Source organism: Clarias gariepinus, chromosome 10 (genome assembly GCF_024256425.1).
Source record: "Clarias gariepinus isolate MV-2021 ecotype Netherlands chromosome 10, CGAR_prim_01v2, whole genome shotgun sequence".
NCBI lineage: Eukaryota > Metazoa > Chordata > Actinopteri > Siluriformes > Clariidae > Clarias > Clarias gariepinus.
The window spans coordinates 33,109,817-33,131,955 of NC_071109.1; the positions used below are offsets into that span (position 1 = coordinate 33,109,817).

The 22,139-nt window shown below is 39.7% G+C and overlaps 2 protein-coding genes across 2 annotated transcripts; one reads left to right on the plus strand and one right to left on the minus strand.

The window, feature by feature from the left end:
* Positions 1-3,518: 3,518 nt before the first annotated feature.
* ap3s2 (adaptor related protein complex 3 subunit sigma 2) lies at positions 3,519-11,511 on the minus strand. The gene is made up of 6 exons (XM_053506629.1): positions 11,355-11,511; positions 10,558-10,649; positions 10,218-10,329; positions 9,857-9,928; positions 6,131-6,238; positions 3,519-4,086 (listed from the first exon to the last, which is right to left on the minus strand). The coding sequence occupies exons 1-6, from the start codon at positions 11,421-11,423 to the stop codon at positions 3,961-3,963; spliced, it is 579 nt and encodes a 192-aa protein (XP_053362604.1). The 5' UTR covers positions 11,424-11,511; the 3' UTR covers positions 3,519-3,960.
* A 2,839-nt stretch (positions 11,512-14,350) lies between these two features.
* wu:fa25f02 (integumentary mucin C.1) lies at positions 14,351-21,695 on the plus strand. The gene is made up of 4 exons (XM_053505216.1): positions 14,351-14,641; positions 16,040-16,205; positions 17,894-18,004; positions 19,170-21,695. Exons 2-4 carry the CDS (start codon positions 16,085-16,087, stop codon positions 20,306-20,308), a joined length of 1,371 nt encoding a protein of 456 aa, XP_053361191.1. The 5' UTR covers positions 14,351-14,641; positions 16,040-16,084; the 3' UTR covers positions 20,309-21,695.
* The last annotated feature ends 444 nt before the right edge of the window (positions 21,696-22,139 follow it).

Below are 22,139 nucleotides of genomic sequence, written 5' to 3' on the forward strand. Positions count from 1 at the left end.
TGTAGTTCTGTCTTGTTTTATACAGCACCATAAATCTGGAGGAGCGTTGTTTCATGTGACTGTGTACTGTACATACTGTACATGATTGAAATTACAATAAAAGCCACTTTGTCCTTTGACTGTGACTATAAATTGTCATGACATACAGTCAAAGTTGGAAGTCGGAGTGGAAAAAGGTAAAGTTGGAGTGGAAGAACTCGAGTGTCCTGCACAGAGCCCTGACTCAACCGGAGCCTCCCCGACATCCCAACATCAGCGCCTGAGGGCTCTTGTAGCTGAATGAACCCAGATGCCCACGGTCACGCTCCAACGCCTACTGGAAGAGTCTTCTCAGAAGAGTGGAGGATGTTATAGCAGGAAACCAGGGAATGATAAATCTGGAACGGGGAGTTCAACAGTGACGTATGGGTCTTCAGTCAGGATTTAGTTTTTTAGCACAGTACTGAAAAAAGCGCTGGTTAAAGTAGTAAATGACCGGGATGTGGTCCTGGAATGTGTATGGATGCCTATAGTTCGCTTAAAGCAAAAAGTTGGGCTACACTGAGTGCATAAAATAAAAATGACTGACGTGAAGCTAATAAACTGGCTTATAAGTGCAGATGGACCTCATCTGATCAGAAGCAATATCCCTCTGGGATTAATAAAGTTCTTTGAGTTCAAATCTATCCTGAATGACTCAAGTTAGAGTATTTAGAATATACAGTTTGATACACAGCATGATATTAAAGATCTCCTCCTGCATAAATAACTTTCTTTTCCCAGAAAAAGTGCCGTGCAAAGTTCAGGAACATACTGTATATCAGCTTTTACGGTGCCTGATGAGCCATCAGTTATAATGAATTATTGTCTAAAATGCTCAATAAATCCTCCACACTCTGGTGCAGTCTAATGCAGCTTTATCTAGCGTCCCATATCTTATCTGTTTACATCAGAAAGAGGCGCGTTCCATCACAGTGGAAGTAACAGGGAGGGAAATAAAACCGAATGGAAACTGCACGGGCTTTCTATAAAACACAGGCTTTATTCTTCTCTATCTTATAATGACGTTAATGATTTATACGGTCATGCCTTGCTGTGATGAATCACGGTCAATTAAGTAATATCAAGAACTGTTTGAGGAGCCCAAAGGTGATATTTCAAACTCTTTATTTGCTCAATAAATCTCATCAGAAGCACTTCTCTTGGTAATATTGATGCTGCATTTAGATTACAGCTGCTGTATAAACCCCTGGCAGAGGCAACCAGGAGAAAATTAAATAATAGATATACTTTTATATAAAGATTTATTGGTCATCTGCTGAATCATTTGTGATGATTCCAGTGGATTTAGGGGCTTTACCTAAGAGGCTGCTCAGAAATAAAAAATAAATAAAAAAAACATCAGCACATGCTATAAAGTTTAATCTTACACACTTAGTGTCTTCTATTAATAAATGCTCTCAATTATGTATGAATTAAAATTAGTTTGTCAATCAGATACAATTTCTTGTTTAAAAAACAAACACTAACTCACTTCACATTTTTATGCTTATATAAATGTACCTTTAACTTTGTATTTAAAAATTATTTTTTATAAATACACTTCATGGAAAAAAAGATGGACAGGTGATAAACCACATGTGATAACTTCACTGACCTCGATTTGCAACATAAAAAAAGGCAATAAGAAAGATTTTTTTAAATAAAATCACAAAAAATGGAAACGAATCTGAAGAAAAGTCTTATTGAATTTCCAAGTATTTCAGTGAGCACATTATAAAATGTAAGATTTTGGAAGAAAATTGCCTGAAGCTCCGCCTACTTCTGAACTATTGAACTTGCTGTAAATTTCCAGCTCAGTTTCTGTTAGAAGCGGGATCTGAACCCACGACCCAGAGGTACGAGGTCACCATGCACAGGTACAATATAGGTTCTGTTTCTCAGTAAACCTCAGAATCCTCACCGGTCCTCGCTTCCCAGCCAATGGACTACAAAAAAAACATCTCACGTAAATGCGTTTATAAGGGACGTCACAAGAGACTCTGCACATTTTTGTGTGATAATTATTAACCTTTGATAGAATCTTATCTTATAAAGCTATCTGAGTGAGATCGTAAACAGTGAGGGTGAAACCAGGGCATTTCCAGCGCCAAAAAAATGTCATGTCACAGTTACATATGTTGTTGAGATCATGAGAGAAATATATACATGTTACACAAAGATAACAAGAGTAAACACAAAATGCAGTTTTTAAATATTTATTTCATTTATTAATAGATGAAAGCTGTCCAAACCTACCTGGCCTTATGTGTAAAAAGTATTTGCCCCCTTGATAAACCATGAATAAACGGAGTTAAATATCACTTGGCACACTGATTACTGCCAGACCTGTTGAATCAAGAAATTACATAACTAGACAATGTCTGTCAAACTGAAGCAAAAGATCTCAAAAGATCAAAAGAGGATAAAAGATCTCAAAAAGCAACACAATCTAAAGTAGTTCAAGAACAGATAAGAAACAAATTAGTTAATATACTGTATATCAGTCTGGTAAGAAAATATGGCAAAGAATGTGTGTCTTCTGATGAGACACACAATGACATCATCCAGAGTGTACTGGGATCAGCTCCAGTGTGACCAGTGTGATGAGTATTACTATTGTCCACATTTTGTAACAGTGTTACGTGAATTCACCAAATGTGAACGAATAAATATGAGACACGTTTAACATTAAAGCAGCTTCACTAATTTTAAAGAATTACAGCCCTGTGCAAAACTCTTGACCCCCTTATTTGCTCATTTTTTGCTTCCAAAGCTCCGGGCTTTGTTTTATGTTTAAGCTTGAGGGTATAGTTCTCCAGGTTTCTTAAAGTTCTCCAAGTTTTTGTCTCTCATCACTTTCAGTCCAATTCCTGTACCTGAGCAATTTCAGAGGAACGTTTTTTGTTTGTTGAGCAACACAGTGACCTATGAATCATTCAAGCATTTAAAAAATACCATCTAACTTAAGAACTGACCCAGTGAGAAACAGGTGCAGATGATGGCAGATGATCAGGCCAGTGATTAGTTATACTGCTGATGCTGAATGCTGAGTGGCTTCCATAATTCTGATTGTGTAAAGCTGCTTTGTGACCATGGCAAAAAGCACTATACAAATAAAATTGAATTGGTTGGAACAGACGAGAGGGAAAATGAGGATGCTGCTGAGCTTGTTACATAAACAACCAGTTGTTAAACTGTATCTTTAGTGACTTTGCAGCCTGTCGCAGTAAAACATTTGTTCACATTTTTATTTAATCTCCATTATTTAATTTACTTTGATATGAATAAATGAAGGGGTCAAGACTTTTGCACAGTACAGTGTAAACACAAAATGCTTGTGTACATTTACTTTTAAAAGCTGCACCTTTCTTTTGAACAGAAATCCACGATTCATTTGGTTTATTTAAGAGTTTATCAGTTTCTGATTATGAAGTTTTACAGATTTTATAAAATTCAGAAACAAAGTAGAAAAAGACGAGAAATCCCACAGCTGGACGCCAGAGCTCTGAATTTATTAGCACCACAAAGCAGGACACACAACATAAAACATCAACATCAGTAGTGGAACATTTAAATAGTCTAACACAATAATCCGAGTATAAATAAAGTGTGTGATGGCTGCGTGAGAGCTGGCGAGGGTTAGACAGACTAAACTCAGACGTGTTCATCGGTTTACTCGAATTTTCAATAACACGAACACAAAACACACTTCTACTAAAATCAACAAGAACATGGCTTAGTGACGCTAACGAGCTACTGATGGTTTCCTTTTCACCATCAAGTACTTCACACACGCACACACAAACACATTGTCAGTGATTAAGGAAATAAAATGCTCTGTGATTCATGGAGAGAGTTTTGGCCCCTGAAGGTAAAAAAAATAAACTCAGACTGAGTGAAGATAACCGCGAGGACGAGGAAGAGGAGGAGCCATGTGACTCAGAACGGAGACAAACTCGGAACTTTGATGTTGATGTCGCCGATGTTGATGTTGCGTGGGATTTCAGGAAGGTTCATGTTTTTCACGGCTGAGACGGCTCGAGCTGGAGCGGCGGATAGTCCACCCTGAGGGACAACAACAACAACAACAACATCATCTTCAACGTGACCATCAACAACAACAACTTTCAAAATATCAAATTTATTTATTATTTATTTATTATTTTTTATTCTTCGAACTTTTTTAATTTTATTTATTTTTTAACATTACTTATAGAAGTTTACATTTTTTAGGAAACCAACATCGTTTAATCATTGTTTACTTTATATAAATAAGCCAGGTCTGATGATGATGATGATGATTGCTTCAAGTTTGTATTTAAGTTTGTATTTTTTGATAAAAAATTAAAACAGATCGCACAGACCCGAACACCATATAATGACCAGTTAAAATTTTTTTTATCCAAAAAAAAACAACAACAATGATACAATTCATTATTTTTTCAAACTCAGACGCCTTGGCTCATTTTCTGTGACGAGCCTATATCAAAACACATTTTCAATGGCCACACCCTCTATAACCCCCCCCCCCCCACACACACACACATTTATATTATTCAATTCAATTTTATTTGTATAGCGCTTTTAACAATTGTTAAAAGAATTAAAATGATAAGACAAAAAGTGGCAGGAAAATCTCCCTGAGATGGTAATAGGAAGAAACCTTGAGAGGAACCAGACTCAACAGGGAACCCATCCTCATCTGGGTGACAGCGGAATTGATCTGCATTCATACTGTGTGAAACTGGAAGTTCAGTATACCAGGAGATGCGTTTAAGTTAAAATTGAGTCTAGTTCGTTATTGGAGGCTCATATTACATACAGGATGTTTGGGTCCACTGGACCCGGTGCTAATTAAAGTGTGGTAATTGTAGATCCTGTGTACCTTCACTCTGTCCTCCTCCTGCCCAGGGTCTGCTGTTAGTATGTGTGTGAGAAAGTGTATTTTTATGGCCCTGTTGTTCCATCTCATAGGTGTGTGCGCACGGAGAGTTTATGTGTGTGTGTTTGTGCATCTCATAGGTGTGTGTGTGTGTGAGTGTATTTCATATATAGTTGTTTAAGCACTTAAGTAGTATATATGTATGTGTGACTGTTACATATATGTTTATGTGTGAAGTTTGATTTAAGCCGTACATGGGACCTCATATTACAGTGAAGATCAAAGAGTTTTAAAAAAAAGGAAGAAAAAAACTCTGATCTCCACTGTAAGGCTTGGGACACACCACACACTAGATCAAGAGTTTTAATCTTGGCCACCGAATGATACACATCATCCTGCCTCCTCACAAATGTGACTCCGCCTCCTCCGTTTTGATTGGCTGTGCACCCAGACTCGCCTCTAAAACATCAGCGACTCGTGATGGGAGAAGTCTGGTGTCAGTCTGGTGTCTGTCTGGTCTCAGTCTGGTGTCAGTCTGGTGTCAGTCTGGTGTCAGTCTGGTGTCAGTATCTCGTTAATCAAAATGAACAAATCTTTTTTTGAGTCATTTAGTTCATTTCGTTTTTTTAATAAGAAATAAAATAAAATGTTGCATTTTTAATAAAAAGACTCCAACACGTCTACATACACACGTTTTGCCTCTAGATCAAGTAATGAAAATATTACAATGCAGTTAAGGACATATTATAATAAACAGAATGAGCAGCTCACCTCTTATATCTTCTGTTCCGAGTCGTTCGTTCTTTCGAATCCATTGCACTGCATAGCGTCTATGGGAGTCACGTGACAAAAGAACAAACGACTCGGGGTAGAAGAGTCATTGAGAAAGAATCGCTCGATTCTGTTTCCTTTACATAACCTATGAGGTTTTGTGATGATTTGCGCATGCGTGTCCAGTAGAAAATGAACGAATCACTCTCTGAGATACTCGTTCGTCTGAGTCACGTTAAAGACTCGACCCATCACTGGTACAGAATCACGTGTGAAGTCGTGCAGGGTGTCACCAGTCTACAGGGAGCGGTCACATGACCCGCAAACTCTGACACCATTTTCAAAAACATCTCACATCTCGAAGGTTACCAGACTTAAGTTTTGCTCTAGAAAATAATTTACACGTGTGTGTGTGTGTGTGTGTGTGTGTGTGTGTGTGTGTAAAAAAGTGCTTACCTCAGATTTTTCCATGCGGTTCTGCAGCTCAACCTGAGCGACGATTTCATTCATGTTGGTCTCGAGCACCATCCCTCCCATCACCACCTCCTGCAGGATATAATGCACCTACACACACACACACACACACTTATTAAACCACACTGCAGAAGTTTTTGAGGATAAAAATGGAGTTTAAGATCTGCAGTTTTAATTACAGTGGATTCATCAGAAACCTTCCTTAATTTTTTTTTCATAGTGCAGTTCACACACACACACACACACACACACACACTCCTGCACTCACGCACACTTCTGTACACACATACACACACACACGTACACTCTCGTACACGCACACACTTACACACACGCGCACTCACTCTTGTACGCACACACTCATACATACACACACACACACACTCTCGTACACACACTCTCGTACACACACTCTCGTACACACACACACACTCTTGTACACACACACACACACTCTCGTACACACACACACACACTCTCGTACACACTCGTGTGCACATATACACTCACTCTCGCGCACACACAGACACTCTCTCTTGTACACACACACACTCACTCACTCACTCTTGTGCACACTCTCTCACTCTTGTACACACACACTTACTCACTCTTGTGTACACACACACACACACACACACACATACATACACACACACTCTCGTACACACACACTCTCGTACACACACACTCTCGTACACACACACTCTCGTACACACACACTCTCGTACACACACACTCTCGTTCACACACACTCTCGTTCACACACACTCTCGTTCACACACACTCTCGTTCACACACACACACACTCTCGTTCACACACACACACACACTCTCGTTCACACACACACACACACTCTCGTTCACACACACACACACACTCTCGTACACACACTCTCGTACACACACTCTCGTACACACACTCTCGTACACACACACACATACATACACACTCTTGTGCACATATACACACAGTCTTGCGCACACACAGACATACACTCACTCTCGCGCACACACAGACACTCTCTCTTGTGCACACACACTCGCTCACTCTTGTACACACACACTTACTCACTCTTGTGTACACACACATGTACAAACACACACACACACACAGTCACTGCAGGCTGACGACCATTAGGACCCTGAACACACTCGGACCCCGTCAGTGCGCCGTCACTTTTAACACTGTTTATGACACGCCGCAGTATTTAAAGAGCGCTTTTCACTTTATTACCTTCATCATGTTCATTCACCTTTACTTTATGGCCACTGCGTCCTGTCTCTGCGTCTCAAAGTCTGTTCATATTTATTCATTTTACTGTGTGACACCGAGTGCTGTTGTGTTGTGAAGATTCGATCACTATAACGGTGCGCTGGGCTACAGAGTCGTCCTACACACACACACACACACGCCGGGGAAGTGGAGGTCTGATCATCACTCTTAATGCACTTCCTCAGACCATCTAGTGTTTACTACATCCTGCACTTTACACTTACTGCTAGCCATATCAAGCCCCCACCCCAACACACACACACACACACACACACACACACACACACACACACACACTCTCATTCTGATATATGCTCTATATTATTATATCGATACACTGTATAGCACTTGTGGTTGATCTCTTCCTCTTTCTCCTCTCTATTAAATCCTCTGACGCTCTTTTAATCACACATCTGCACATTACCCGAGTCTCACCACAAGCATTTCAATGTACAACTGACCAATAAACACTTATTTAAAACTTTGGACACATCTGGAAAACCTTAAACACTCGAAGAGTCTTGAACAACCCTGTATTACTGTCGAGATTAGGAGTGTGAGAACGTCCACCATCACCTGATAAAGCACTTCCCATCACATCATAAACCCTCAGCCCGGGGTTACATAACCTGTTATTACCCCATATCCTCCTGTAATAATGTTTACTGCTGGAACCATTAGTGCTGCTCACACACACACACACACACACACACACACACAGAGAGACATGCTCACCTCCTGAATAAAAACTCAACTAATTACTGTTAACAAATATTAATAATATTAATAATAATAATAATCAATTAAACTCAGGTATTGGACTACGGTTCGGGAGGTTTTCACTGTTGGGCCCTTGATCGAGGCCCCTAACTGTCAACTGCTCAGATGTGTAACGAGATAAAATTGTAAGTTGATCTGGATAAGGGCATCTGCCAAATGTTTAATTACGCTTAATCAATATAAATGTAAACTGTTCATGTTATATATAAACAAGGGTGATTTTTATGTTACTGTGTGTGTGTGTGTGTGTGTATGGTAACAGTTACATAGAGTTAAAGTTGAAAGGCTACACACACCTTAGCCAAATCCATGTAACGTAAACCCATTTTTTTTTTCACGCTTCCTGACATTTAAACCAGAGGAAACGTCCCCGTCTCGGATCACTTAAGATCACCGATTTATTTTAAGAATGTGAAATTTCAGAAGGATTATTTCTTTCATCACATTGGCAGCAGCTCATAAGTTTACACACACTGCGTTAGTATTGAGTAATACTGCCTTTAAAGGGTGTAAGTCCGGTCAGGAGTTTTTTGGACGCCTTAAACACACTTCTTAATTATAATAAGCTGCTGGAGTTTTCGCCCGTCCCTATGGGGTGAGGTAGCTGTCAAAAAAGACGTGCGTGTACTAAGAAACATTCGTACATATTGGCCTATGGCTGTGCAGAAATGTGCTTTTGTAAACCTTTGTATAATAGAGTTTACAAAAAGAGTATTTAAATTACAGTGCATTATAAGTTAAATAATCTATCTGTAAATAATTGGTGGAAAAATGACTTTCCTTACATTACTCTGTGGAGAGTAAATTTTTAGCTTTAATGCCTTCGTCCTAATTATTTGTAAACTTCAGACTTTAATTGTACACGGATCAGCCATATCATTAAAACCATTACCGGTATGACATCCTAGTTCTTAGGTTCCCTGTGGGTCACTGGGGTGGATCCGGCCCCTCGGGTGTGGCTCCAGAGTGCCTCTGGGCGATGCTATGGTTGATTGACATAAGTATACTGTATATATGTGGTCCGTTCAAGTCAAACCAGGACTTTAGAACTTTACAGAACACGGTCCTGAGAGTAAAAACTCTCTTTATGTCTCTATATAATCTCCTGCTACACTAATGCACTTATCCCAGTGTTTCACTAGTGCTTGGACACCATCAAGGTAGAAAGTTTTCTTAGTATGCCGGAGCCGTGATCAGAAACATCTAAAACCCCGGCCTCCCAGGAACTCCTTTCATGACCCAAACATGTGGAAATGTCTTGAAGCGATGTCAGGATTGAGAAGGGACGTGGAGATAACTCCATGCCGAGTCCCTGTAACGTGTAAGTGGTGTTGGTGAATAAGTGTGTGTACAGTTCACACACACAGATGCGTCTCGTCTGTTGATTTTCAAGGATCAGGCGTTCCACTCATTGAATGTTCACGGGAACGACTGCAGCAAATCCTGGTTTGACTTGAACGTCCCTGGTATGTGTGTGTATATGTATATTGTTACTGGAAGATTCTTTTTTTATAAGGAAGTAGAATGCATTTACTGTAACACACACACACACACACACACACTCTCTTTTTTAATAATTAATAGATTATTAATATGCTGCGGGTCAAACCGTGTATGTGGGAGGGGTGTTAAGCAGGAAGTGATGTCACACTCACTTTGTCCATGTGGAAGATCAGGTCGAGCTCACACACGTTCTCGAAGCATTTGTCCAGTGTCTCTACGAAAACCTGCACCGTAAAACACATACACACACAATGTTAACACTTATATATGTATTTTATAATGGTTTTCTTTTATAGTTTCATTAATATTTAAATAAACGTCAAACTAAATTAAGAACGTTAACGTTATTATTTATTTAGTTTTTTAATGGGTAAATAAAATTCAGAGCAGATTAAAGAAACTCCTTCAACCCCCGAGTTTCCTGATCAGGATCAGTACAGTACATTAAATAAATGATGGTGTTTTTTATCTGCGTAACTGAACATCGCTCGGTGTGACGGTGTGAAGACGAACCTGAATCAGGTCCAGGATGCCCAGCTCGCTCTCAGACGAATCGACACAAAACACAAAGTAGAGCGTGGCGTAATGTCTGTAGATCAGCTTATAGTCTGAGCCTCCGATCAGACTGAAATAACACACACACACACACACACACACACACACACACACACACAGGTGAGAATTACATCTCTGTTCCAGTCAGGTCCATCAGACTCCATCTGATTTTCACAAAACTGCTCTATAAGAAATACAGATATAACTGTGTCTCCTGTGTGTGTGTGTGTGTGTGTGTGTGTGTGTGTCTCCTGTGTGTGTGTTTTAACTGATTATTATACTTTATTTATTTCTCTACCTGCCACCTTCCAGGAAATTGCAGACGTTATCGTCTCTCTTAGACACCAAGTGAAACGTCTCTCTGATGATCTGCTGCTGCATGTCCTCTGCCTAAACACACACACACACACACACACACACATATGTATGAATATATGCATGCTTATATACTGTTTATATATATATATATGTATGTATGTGTGTGTGTGTGTGCATGCGTGTTAAACTGTTATGTTTCAGAATATAGCACACACAGAAACACATAGTAACACACAAACACACACTGTAACGCACACCATAACACACACACACACTATACCACATACACACACTGTAACACACACATACACACCATAACACACAACACACACTGTAACACACACACTGTAACACACACACTGTGTAACACACTGTGTAAGACACACACACACACTGTAACACACACACACACTGTAACACACACACATCACACCATAACACACACACACACAGAAACACACCATAACACACACACCATAACACACACACCATAACACACACAACACACACACACACACCATAACACACACACACACACACACACACCATAACACACACACACACACACACACACACACACACACACACACTCACACACACGCACACACACACACTATAACTCACACTGTAACACACACACACACACACACACACACACACACACACACACACACACTATAAGAGTTTTATTTCCAGACAAATGAGCCGGAAATTGAATCAGCTGATGAGACGCACGCGCTATTAACTCTGATCTTTTAACGGCTGAAACAAACTCACAAAATACTGATAGAATCTGATGAGCCTCGGTTTGCCATGGTTGTTAAAAATCAGAATCGCTTTAATCATCCTGATTTGTCGGTGTTTGGTGGCACTGAATGGAATTAAATTCGCCTCTCCGTCATGAAAACAAGAACATCAATAACATGCAAAGCACTTCCGGTTCACGCACCAGCGCCCACGTCAAAATAAAGGTTCTCATTCTTATACAATTATAGGACATTTTATTAATTAAAAGAAAATACCATTTATTATATGTGACATTAGTATGAAACGCAATTTTAAACAAAGTCTATTCATATCCATTTTAAATATTATTTTAAGTGTCATCTATTACACTAACTACATAAAATTATTTTTTAAAAATAAAATATTTAAATCTCATAAGTAAAATGTGCAAGTATTTATTGCAGCAGAACCACCTGCAACTTAATATTTCAAAGACAAAAGAAATGGGTTTGGATTTTATTAAATGGAAAACTCTCTCATTTGATTAGCATCATGGGGACTAAAATGGAGATTGTGGAAAGCTATAAGTTTTTAGATATACACACAGACAATAAACTAAACTGGTCCAAAAATACTGGGGTGCTGTATAAGAAAGGGCAGAGCCGACTGTATGTTCCCAGGAGACTCAGGTCTTTCATTGATAACAGAACTCTTCTTTGATCTTTTTGGAGCAGTCCTTGGATTAATAAAGCTTTACCCTATCTTATCTTATCCATGGTGTAAAGAAATGATTTCACTGTGCTGTAAGGTCCACGTGACAAATAATAGTCATCATCATATCACCTCTGGAGTAAAATAATAAAGTTTAATACTTAGTCACGCTGTTTAATTCTCTCTAACAGCCAGCGGTGCAGGTTCATGCTTGCTCTGATATGTTATCGTTCCTATAGTAACAGATTGTTTAGTTTTAATAAGTGCTTTATGCACTTTGTACCATTTGTCTATGTTTCAAATAACAATATGGATATTTTGCATTTCATTATTAAGATTTAATTGCAAAAAAATAAGTTTAAAGAAATGCTTTTCCTGGATGATTAAATAGAAATCACTCTGCTTCCAGAGAATTGTCTGATTGTTACGTTAAGCCTTCAGAATAAGAACTAGCAAAACATGTCAAATTCAAATCAAATTCAAATTTTATTTGTCACATACACAGTCATACACAGTACGATATCCAGTGAAATGCTTATACGGCCGCCAGTGACCTAAAAAAAAAAAAAAACTTATACATAAGAAATAAATATGAATAAAAGAAATACTGTACGTTAGAAATAAAATTAACTAGAAAAATATATTGTACAAAGTAAAATATACTGTAATAAAAGTGTAATAATAATGTACTGTAATAAAATAATAAAAATATTAAAAGTAATAAAAATATACTGTAATAAAAGTGTAATAATAATGTAGTGTAATAAAATATTAAAAATAATAAAAGTAATAAAATAATAAAAATATTAAAAGTAATAAAAATATACTGTAATAAAAGTGTAATAATAACGTATACATTATAAAATGCTATTTATTTATTATTAAAAAAAAATGCTTTAATAGTGAACATATACTATAGAGAAGCCCAAAAATGTATACACACTTCAACATGAAAAATATATTTCTGACGGTCACAATGGCAGCAATGACGGTGTGACTACAGAAAACATTACGTTACACACTGCTGCCATCATTTTATTTAAGTTTTAATAAAGCCATCAATAACAACTGCTGAAGTGTGTGTGTATTTTTGGGGCCCTCTGTGTATTCACTTTCCTGCTCTATATGGGTAGAGACACAAAACATACATTACACTTGTTATCGTTACATTGTGTGTACCACTCAGGAATACAAAGCGATTTTGTATTTCTAACACAAGTATATTGTTATATTGTGTTTATGTGACAGGCTGAACACACTGCCTGCTGGAACAACATGGAGGATCTCCCACAATTAGTGAGGGTCGTTCATGAACGATCCGATTGGCGCCAAAGTGCCAATCCATCGCAGGGCACACACACATACAGTACACACACTCACACTCTCATACACACACTATGGGTAATTTGGGAACGCCAATTAGCCTAACCTGTATATCTTTGGACTGTGGGAGGAAACCGGAGTACCCTGAGGAAACTCGCCAAGCACAGGGAGAACATGCAAACTCCACGCACACAGAGACGGGAATCGAGCCTGGCCGGGAATCGAACCCGGACCCTGGAGGTGCAAAGCGACAGTGCTAACCACTGCCATTGACCACAAAATTGAACAGTTCTCGATGAGTCTTCAAGTCCCGAGTCGTTTGTTCCTTTATCACGTGACTCCCATAGACGCTATGCGGTGGAATAGATTCAAAAGAACGAACGACTCAGATTGGAAGATATAAGAGGTGAGCTGCTCATTCTGTTTATTATAATATGTCCTTAACTGCATTGTAATATTTTCATTACTGGCTACTAACTATAGCCGAGATTTGTGTATGTAGACGTTTTATTTTTTAAACATTTTATTTTATTTCTTATCAAAAGAACGACTCAAAAACAAGATTCGTTAATTTTGATGAACGAGATTCAAAGAACCGAGTCACTTAAATGATTTAAATTTTCAATCACTACCCACAATCCACTGCGCATTTAAACGCGTCAGAGGAACGGACTTTTATTTTGACAATAACCCGCAGTTTCCGGCTCGTGTCCGGGAGCTCAGCTCTGTATACGGAACCCGCAGGATCCGATTCAGAGTCGTTTCACGCGGAATTGATTCAGTGAGGCAAGTATTTAAATGAAAGTCTCTGACTGTTAAACTGTTTGTGGTGTGAAATCAATTCATTTATTTATTTATTCATTGGCTCATACAGAACATGTAGAATTCCAACAAGTTTTTAATTCTGTCACTTTGTATTCCTGTACATATTCGGAGTCGAATCTTCATTTTATATCGTTTCAATTTAAAGAACCGACTCAGTGATGAACCGACTCAGTGGGGAACCGACTCCCGGGTCAGCCGCTGTAACGCTTCCCGTCGTGGCTAGTTTGTTTAGTTCAGCTAACGGTTATCTTAGATTAGTTTGGTTTTGGTTAAACTCAGGAAGAAACAGGACTTCATACTGAGCATGGTGTTAATCCCGGGGAGGAGGAAGATCTCAGGACATCTCATAAACTCGACTGTTTAGTGTTTTATAGCCAGAAAATAGCAGTTTAAGTCCAGCATTAGCATTAGCATTAGCAGTCGCAGTGCAGGTGAAGCTGTGAGATTTGCATGAAGCCACTGAGAGAGTTTTCACTCTGGTGAGATCTGCACGTTTATCCTTAAAAAGATTATTTACTTAGTTACTTATTTATTTTTTGTAATATTTAATAAAACATTTTCTTCATTTACTGACCCTCTTTCTGTTTAAAGTCTTTTTGTTTATTAGTTTAATGTATTGAAACTTGTAAATAAGTGTTTCCCCCAGATCATTATGTAATAACTAACTGTAATAATAAATGTAATATACAGTATATGTCCACTCTACAGGGTTGTAAAGGTTGTGCCAAACAATAGGACAAACAGGAAATGAAAATAAAATAGAGAATAAATCTAAAATGTAATTTAGTTAAACTTCTTTTTAATGTAAAATGTACACTTTCATATATTTAAAATGTTTATTTTGTTTGCCTGCACACCATTTATTGAATTCATCTAATTAACATGTGCATAATAAATATAGTTAGAGCTGCTCTTTATTTACTTAGTAAGTAACAAACACAGTAAATAAATTGAGTGTGCCACGCCCACTTTATGAATATTCCATAAGCAGTCCGTATCCATGGTAACGTTGTTAAGGCCCAGAAGCTGACTCATTTTATTAATGTACTTTATTTTAACATATTAGAGTTACTACGAAAAATCTGCCCTCACACACAAAGTGTGTTTTATTCCACAGACGAACAGAATAAAAAATTATTTACACTACTGGAAGCCCCGCCCCGGCCCGGCCCGCCCCTTCAGCATCCTGTCTGAGAGATGTGAAACAGAATCTAAATGCACTCCTAGCGCCAGGACTCACCAGTCGTCTCCCGATACGATATCATCGTGATACCTTGGTGCCGATTCAGTTAAAACTGTGATTCCATAAGTATCACGGTTTTATGAATATCCAGATTCGATATTACATTTTTCACCCGAATTTAAACGTAAAAAAAAAAAAGTTTGTTGAGTAATTAAACGTAGCGTGTTCCTAATAATTTTTGTTTTTCTCACATAAAAAAGCAAGGGCAGCGTTTAAACTATCCACTCTTAGTTTTATTTTAAGACTGGTGTGAGTGTGTGTAAGTGCGTTTCTGATTAATTCGCTCAAACATGATGTAACGCTATAAAAATTTGTTCCTGTCGCGCCACTTCTGTGCTCGGTACATAACTAGTTATTTTTCTCCCATCTTAATAAATGATTTTTTTTTAGAAGGCCTATTTAACATTACACACACCTGTATAGCTAACACTAGGTAAAAAAGATTCATCACCAATTCACTGAAAAGCTCCTGAAACAAAGATGAAACGAATGTTTTGTCTTTTCCGCTTTCCACCACGAGATGGTGCTGTTGCTCAGAGTGTTAACTATGTATGAGACAATGTAAAGTTTCCACATACAGACACGCAGTAAAAAAAAAGTGTGTGTGTGTGTGTGTGTGTGTTTATTTGTTCAGGGCGTGTGATGGTGACTTCCTTTGACTAACCAAGTCCTCGTCATTATGAAGATCCAGCATGTCGTCCTGGTGCTCCTGTGGAGTGTGTGCGTGTGTGTGTGTGACATCAGCAGCATTGCGAGTGTCGTCAAGACAAACGACCCTGGACGCTGCAGTTTGTCCCATTGTAAGTTTATTACAACTGTGTAGAGAGTGTGTGTGTGTGTGTGTGTGACACCGTATGGATCTGTTCCCTCAGTTTTAATTCTTTGTTTTTTAAATACACATTTTTTTATATATTAAAAAGTCTTTAAACTTTATAACCAATTTTTTTTTCTAATTCTATAAAAAAAAAAAGTTTATAAAAGCCTATAATTCTTTCTGCCCCGGTTCTTGCACTTCCCTCCACGCGTTGTGTAAGCGGTACAGCGGGGAGGCGGGGCTTGTGGTGTCAGCGCGGGTCTCTGCGCACCAGCGCCTCACATCTGTAAGATTTTACACGCTCGGCTCGCTTTGATGTCACGTGACGTCTTTATAAACCGCGCTGTGTTCCCGTTTCAGCGTCAGTCGTGTTGAAATGTGTTGCGTGTCGTCTCTAGTCTGTTTGATTTATTTATTTGTTTAGTTGTAGTGTGTGTGTGTGTGTGTGTGTGAGTGAGAGAGAGAGAGAGACACAGAGATGAAACACGTCTGTAGAGTATCAGATGTTCAGAGAAACTCCAGTAAAGACACATGTTTAGTTTTTTTTTTAAACTTTGAGAACAGACATGTGGTTTGGATTTAAGATGAAAGGGCCGTGTGTGTGTGTGTGTGTGTGTGTGTTTGGGTCAGCTGCTTCTAGGCTTTGTTAGGAGAAGCTCTTTTTCTAATTAACATTACCAGCAGCGTGTTTGTTTATTTTATATAATTTGGGCCACACACATCGTCCCAGAATTCTGTGTGTAAGTGTGTGTGTGAGAGAGCAGCACACTTGACCTTTAGAAAACCACAGGGATTTGGAGAAAGTGTTCTCACACACGTCCGTGAACGCACACACACTCACTCAGAGCTCTGTCCATCTGGAAGTCTAAAATGTTTGGAATCTGTGCTATAAATACACACACACGCATCATACGTACTCCAGCGTGCACACACACACACACACACACACAAACACACAAACACAAAACCACACAATATTAAAATAATATAGAATGTGTGAGTCTTAGACAGTCTGAAAGACAGACAGGTGTGAGGTGGGTTAGAGACTTGTACAGAGACAGCCAGGGAGGTAAAGGGAGTCCAAGACATTTGAAGAGACAACCGGACGGACAGATGGACAGACGGTATAGGGACAGACGGACGGGTATAGGGATGGACATGTAGGCGGGTGGGCGGGTAACCAGACAGACAGATGCTACAGGAACGGGTGGTGAGGCTGGTGCAGGGGTAAAAGAGGGTGTGGTCTGATTGTTGTCTTTGTCCATTCTGTAAGGAATTGTTCAGGGTTTGCCTCAGGTGTGCATTTGGTTGGGTACTGTTCTGAAACCCATTACAGATTGTTCTACAAATGGGTATACAGACGTACAGGCAGACAGACAGACGGGGCGTACAGGCAGACAGACGGGGCGTACAGGCAGACAGACGGGGCGTACAGGCAGACAGACGGGGCGTACAGGCAGACAGACGGGGCGTACAGGCAGACAGACGGGGCGTACAGGCAGACAGACAAGCAAGTAAAGAGAGACAGAGATGCTTGTATAGAGAGAGTCAAGCAGACAGGCAGGTGGAGAGACGGAGGAGGAGACGTCCAAATGCATCTCCTAAGCCTCCTAAGGCGTGTGTGTGTTCTGTGTGTGTTAATGCGGTACTGAGCCGTGTGTTTTCCTCCCGCAGGTCCTCCTGATAAATCGTGTACACGAGTGTATTTCTCTCACAGCGACTCCACCTGCATTTTCCTGACCTGCAGTAACGACACGTTGTGTGATGACCTCATCGCAGAGCTGGGTACGTACCGCTGGCCGACCCGCTGTCACTGCATCATGAAGCGTAATAGCACATACTCATACTTAGGGGCGGGGCAAAAAACTACTAATCAGTAATTTCATTAACGATGCTAGTACAATATCCGTTACTGTTGCCATGGTGACCGTACCAAAATACACACCGAGAGAATTCCACAACCTCGAGTTCCTCCAGGTTCCTGCTGGAGCTGCGATTTATTTGGGCAACTTAAGACTTTCATCAGAGCTGTTGCATCAGTATCTGGTGTAACACCCTGTAAAGAGTCGAGCACTTCATCAGGGCATGCTGTTGTACACTCAGGTCCATAAGTAATGGGACAGTGAGACTGTGTGCCTCTGTTGTCCTCCACCACACTGGGTTTAAAATAACACGGACTCTCACGAAGTCCCTCCATATCCACAGGCTCAAAAGTAATTGGACAGCTGACTGGTGATCAGCGTCTGTAAGTGGACATGAAAGGAGGAAACAAAAGCAAGAGCAAAAGTTTTAGAAACTTTTATCCCAAATCAATAATCCTGTACTTTCTTAAAAAGAAGGAATGCACGGGCGAGCTCGGCAACATCGAGACAAGTCAGGAACACTCTGGGGGACGTCTGAGTATCGTTATCCAAGTTACAATCAAGAGACGCCTTCGTGAGTGTAAACACGGGGTTTAACTCAACATGCAGACCGCTGGGAGCTCTCAGGAAGAGGAAGAACAGATTAGAGTTGGATAGGAAACTTCAGTTCTAACAGAAGATGAGTCTGAACCAGTGTGACTGGAAGAGAAGAACATGGAGAAGAAGGTTTGTGATCCGAAGTGCACGTCATATTTAGGGACATTATTTCAGTTTTATTTTTATTTATTTATAAACAGACATTGTTGCAAAGCAGCTTTACAGAAATTCTGCATATAAATGTAAAAATGTATAAAGATCTTGAGTTAAAGCTGAATGTCGACACTGTAATGGAGAACAAAGACGCACAAACCACAAACACTGTCTCGCTGTTCACATACTTATGGACCTGACTTTAGCTCAATAATTAACTCCTCCTGGTGGATCAGAATCCCGACCTCAGTACACTGGTTTGTAAGTTTAGAGTTTTAGACTTTATTGTGCTCGTGTGCGTCACTGACGGTTCTGATCGTTTTGTACTTTACTCTCAGGAAGGAGAGCGCAAAAGGAAAGACGGAGTCAGAGAAAAGGGTCTGATCCTCCCCGAACCCCTCCACCAACTGCCCCTTCTGCCTCTACATCTGCCTCCACTGCCCCTTTATCTCCTCCTGGTCCTAATGGAGATCAGGGTTCAGCCGGTAACGCTTCTGACTCTGGCTTGAGCAGCAACACCAGCAGAACGTCTCCTAATGTAGACCTGGGGCAGAACAGCTCCTCCAGGGGTGGAGATCTGGGGCAATCTTTAAGGAATTCCACCCAAATCAGTACCCAGCCAAATGCACACCAGGGGCAAACCCTGAACAATTCCTTACAGAATGGACAACAGGGGCAACCCTCAGACCACACTCCTTTTACCCCTGCATCAGCCTCACAACCATTTCCTGTGGCATCTGTGGAGGCAGAGAACATATCATCTATTTACGAGAGTCACGATGGAGCGCAAATGAACAAAACTGATCATGAAACAACGACGACAGCTACCAGCTCATCAGCCACAACCACAACTGCAACCACAACTGCAACCACAACTGCAACCACAACTGCAACCACCACCACAACTGCAACCACCACCACAACTGCAACCACCACCACAACCACCACCACAACCACCACCACCACGACCAACAACTCTCCAGTCAAACCTGCAGTTCCTATTAACTCCACACCAGCGACCAACTCCCCCCTTACCTCGACGACAGTTACCTCGACAACCACTAGCACCACCACAACAACCACCACCACCGAGAGAGTCACCTCACCTCCGTTCACCACCCAAAAACAACCCACATCTACCCCACCACCGGCACCTTCTCCATCCCTCGCTCCACCAGTTCTACCCTCCGTCAATCCTTCCACCCCTTCACCAGGGCAGAATCCTTCCACAGTGCCCCCCAGAGTCCCAGATGTTACCTCCAATCAGGACAAAGCCATAGTGGAAACAGCCGGAGGAGAGTTGACGAGTCACCTGGTGAACACCAGCTCCCTCATCGCCGTGCTGATCTTCGGCCTGCTGTTCTTCATCGTCACAGTCATCCTATTTCTCAGACACGCCTACGAGAGCTATAAGAGGAGGGGCTACACGCAGATGGACTATCTCATCAACGGCATGTACTCCGACTCAGGGCTCTGAACTCTTCCGTTTACACTCCAATAAGAAATGTATTCCTTTTTTATTTTTTTCGATTCGGAAGTGTCATGTCCTGAATATTCTGAGTATCGCTGTCAGTGAGGGCGCTGTGTCTGGAGGACTGAAGTAGAAAAAAATAATAGAAACGTTAATCTTTAAAGTAAACTCTGTAACTGGAGAGCTGGTCATTATAGCGGGTAAGAAAAGCAGCACAAGAGAGAACGAAAATAAAACAGGAACAAAAAAGGCATAAACAAATTAAATGGAGGAGAAATGACTGTTTTTATCTAGAACAAAAAAAAAGGTAAATTTACAAATAAAATGTGAACAAAACAAAACAAAAAACTAATGAATATTGTAAGATATGATAGGTAAAAATAATCTGTAAAAAAAAATAAAAAAGGCAGGATTCAACATGACAATAATGAGCAATTTGAATAAAAGCAGAAATAAAAAAAATAGTGATACTAAAGTAACACGAAACTGAAAGAAGAGAATAAAATTAAGTGATAATGACATTTTACAAAAAAGTAAATATTGAAAAAGTAAAATGACATTAAAGAACAACTTGGCTCCATTCAAGCGTAACTGAGGACGTTTACACGGACCAAAACGAAGCAGCAGAACCGGGCCTGATCGAACCCAGTCTGGAGTGGATTTAAAGACGAACGTCTACTTCCGTCCTCTAAACTGCCTAATATTAATGTTGTGTGTTTGCAGAGTGGAGTAAATCCTGAACCATTTCACTGAATGTATAACTTTTTTTTATAGAAATTATTCATACTTTTTCTTCTATGCAGATGATGTTAAACTGGTCTTTAATCTCCGGATCTATCGCCATGTTAAAGAACCTAAGGTGCAATATAGATTATTATTATTAATGTTATTATTATACATATTTTTTTCTCCTTTCTTCGTCTTCCAGGAGCGACTGACAGTCAGGTTGCACTAGTTGCCTTTTTGCCGTCGTTATTAGAGCGAGTTATTAACCGATGCCTTTATGTTATAATGTTTCCGCTTTTTGGGTTCGGATCCGATGCCAAAACACAGCCACTGAGGCACCGAAGCACATTAACGAGAAGCCAAGGGGAGCGCAAAGCCATCGCCAACTTCACCGCAGGATGTGTGTTCGTGTGTGTGTGTTTGTGTCCGGAGAAGTGGGATTCTTCTTCTCCTGTTTAATTTACTATATTTTCCTGCAGGGGTGAACAGGACAAGCGCAGGATGCGACCATGTTTGTGCCAATAAAACAAAATCATGTCCAATTATGCACTTTTGAAAATAACGATTGTTTACGCTGCAAATGAAAAATTATAAAATAAACACAGAACAAACAGATTGTGATTTATCTTTAACTGATGAAATAAAAAGCAAAATTGAGTATTTATAAGGTGTGCATGTGTCTGTATATATATTTATTCTCATGAGTATTTTAAATATATTATTATTCTTTATAAATCCACTTTACTACTTAACAGTTAAAAACTACTCAAGGTTCATCTGGTTGATCTTTTTTTCCAACACACCTTAAACCTTTTTTTTCTTAATAAAAAAAAAAGAAACTTTAAGGTGAACTTTATTTTAAAAATTGCCTTCCTTTTTTTTAATTTACACACTTCAGGAAAAGAAAAACAAAAAATGTGTGTATATATGGTAATTCTTGTTTGGTCAAACCTTTTAAAATGAATTAATTTGTTGGGTTAATTTGTTGTCACATTAGATATTAGATGTGGAGTGATATGTGATATTTAACATCAGGGCAGATGTTGATGCCCACCCTGATCACGAGGCTGTTTCAGGTGATCAGCGACTGTGAGAAGTAGCTCCGGGTCAC

Excerpts from the sequence above, each read along its gene's own strand:
- wu:fa25f02 (XM_053505216.1), top strand. The coding sequence starts at position 16,085 with ATGAAGATCCAGCATGTCGTCCTGGTGCTCCTGTGGAGTGTGTGCGTG. Across the intron at positions 16,206-17,893 it reads ACGCTGCAGTTTGTCCCATT|GTCCTCCTGATAAATCGTGT; the intron begins GTAAGTTTATTA and ends TTCCTCCCGCAG. Across the intron at positions 18,005-19,169 it reads TGACCTCATCGCAGAGCTGG|GAAGGAGAGCGCAAAAGGAA; the intron begins GTACGTACCGCT and ends CTTTACTCTCAG.
- ap3s2 (XM_053506629.1), bottom strand. The coding sequence starts at position 11,423 with ATGATTAAAGCGATTCTGATTTTTAACAACCATGGCAAACCGAGGCTC. Across the intron at positions 10,650-11,354 it reads TCAGATTCTATCAGTATTTT|GCAGAGGACATGCAGCAGCA; the intron begins GTGAGTTTGTTT and ends GTGTGTGTTTAG. Across the intron at positions 4,087-6,130 it reads ACCGCATGGAAAAATCTGAG|GGTGGACTATCCGCCGCTCC; the intron begins GTAAGCACTTTT and ends GTTGTCCCTCAG.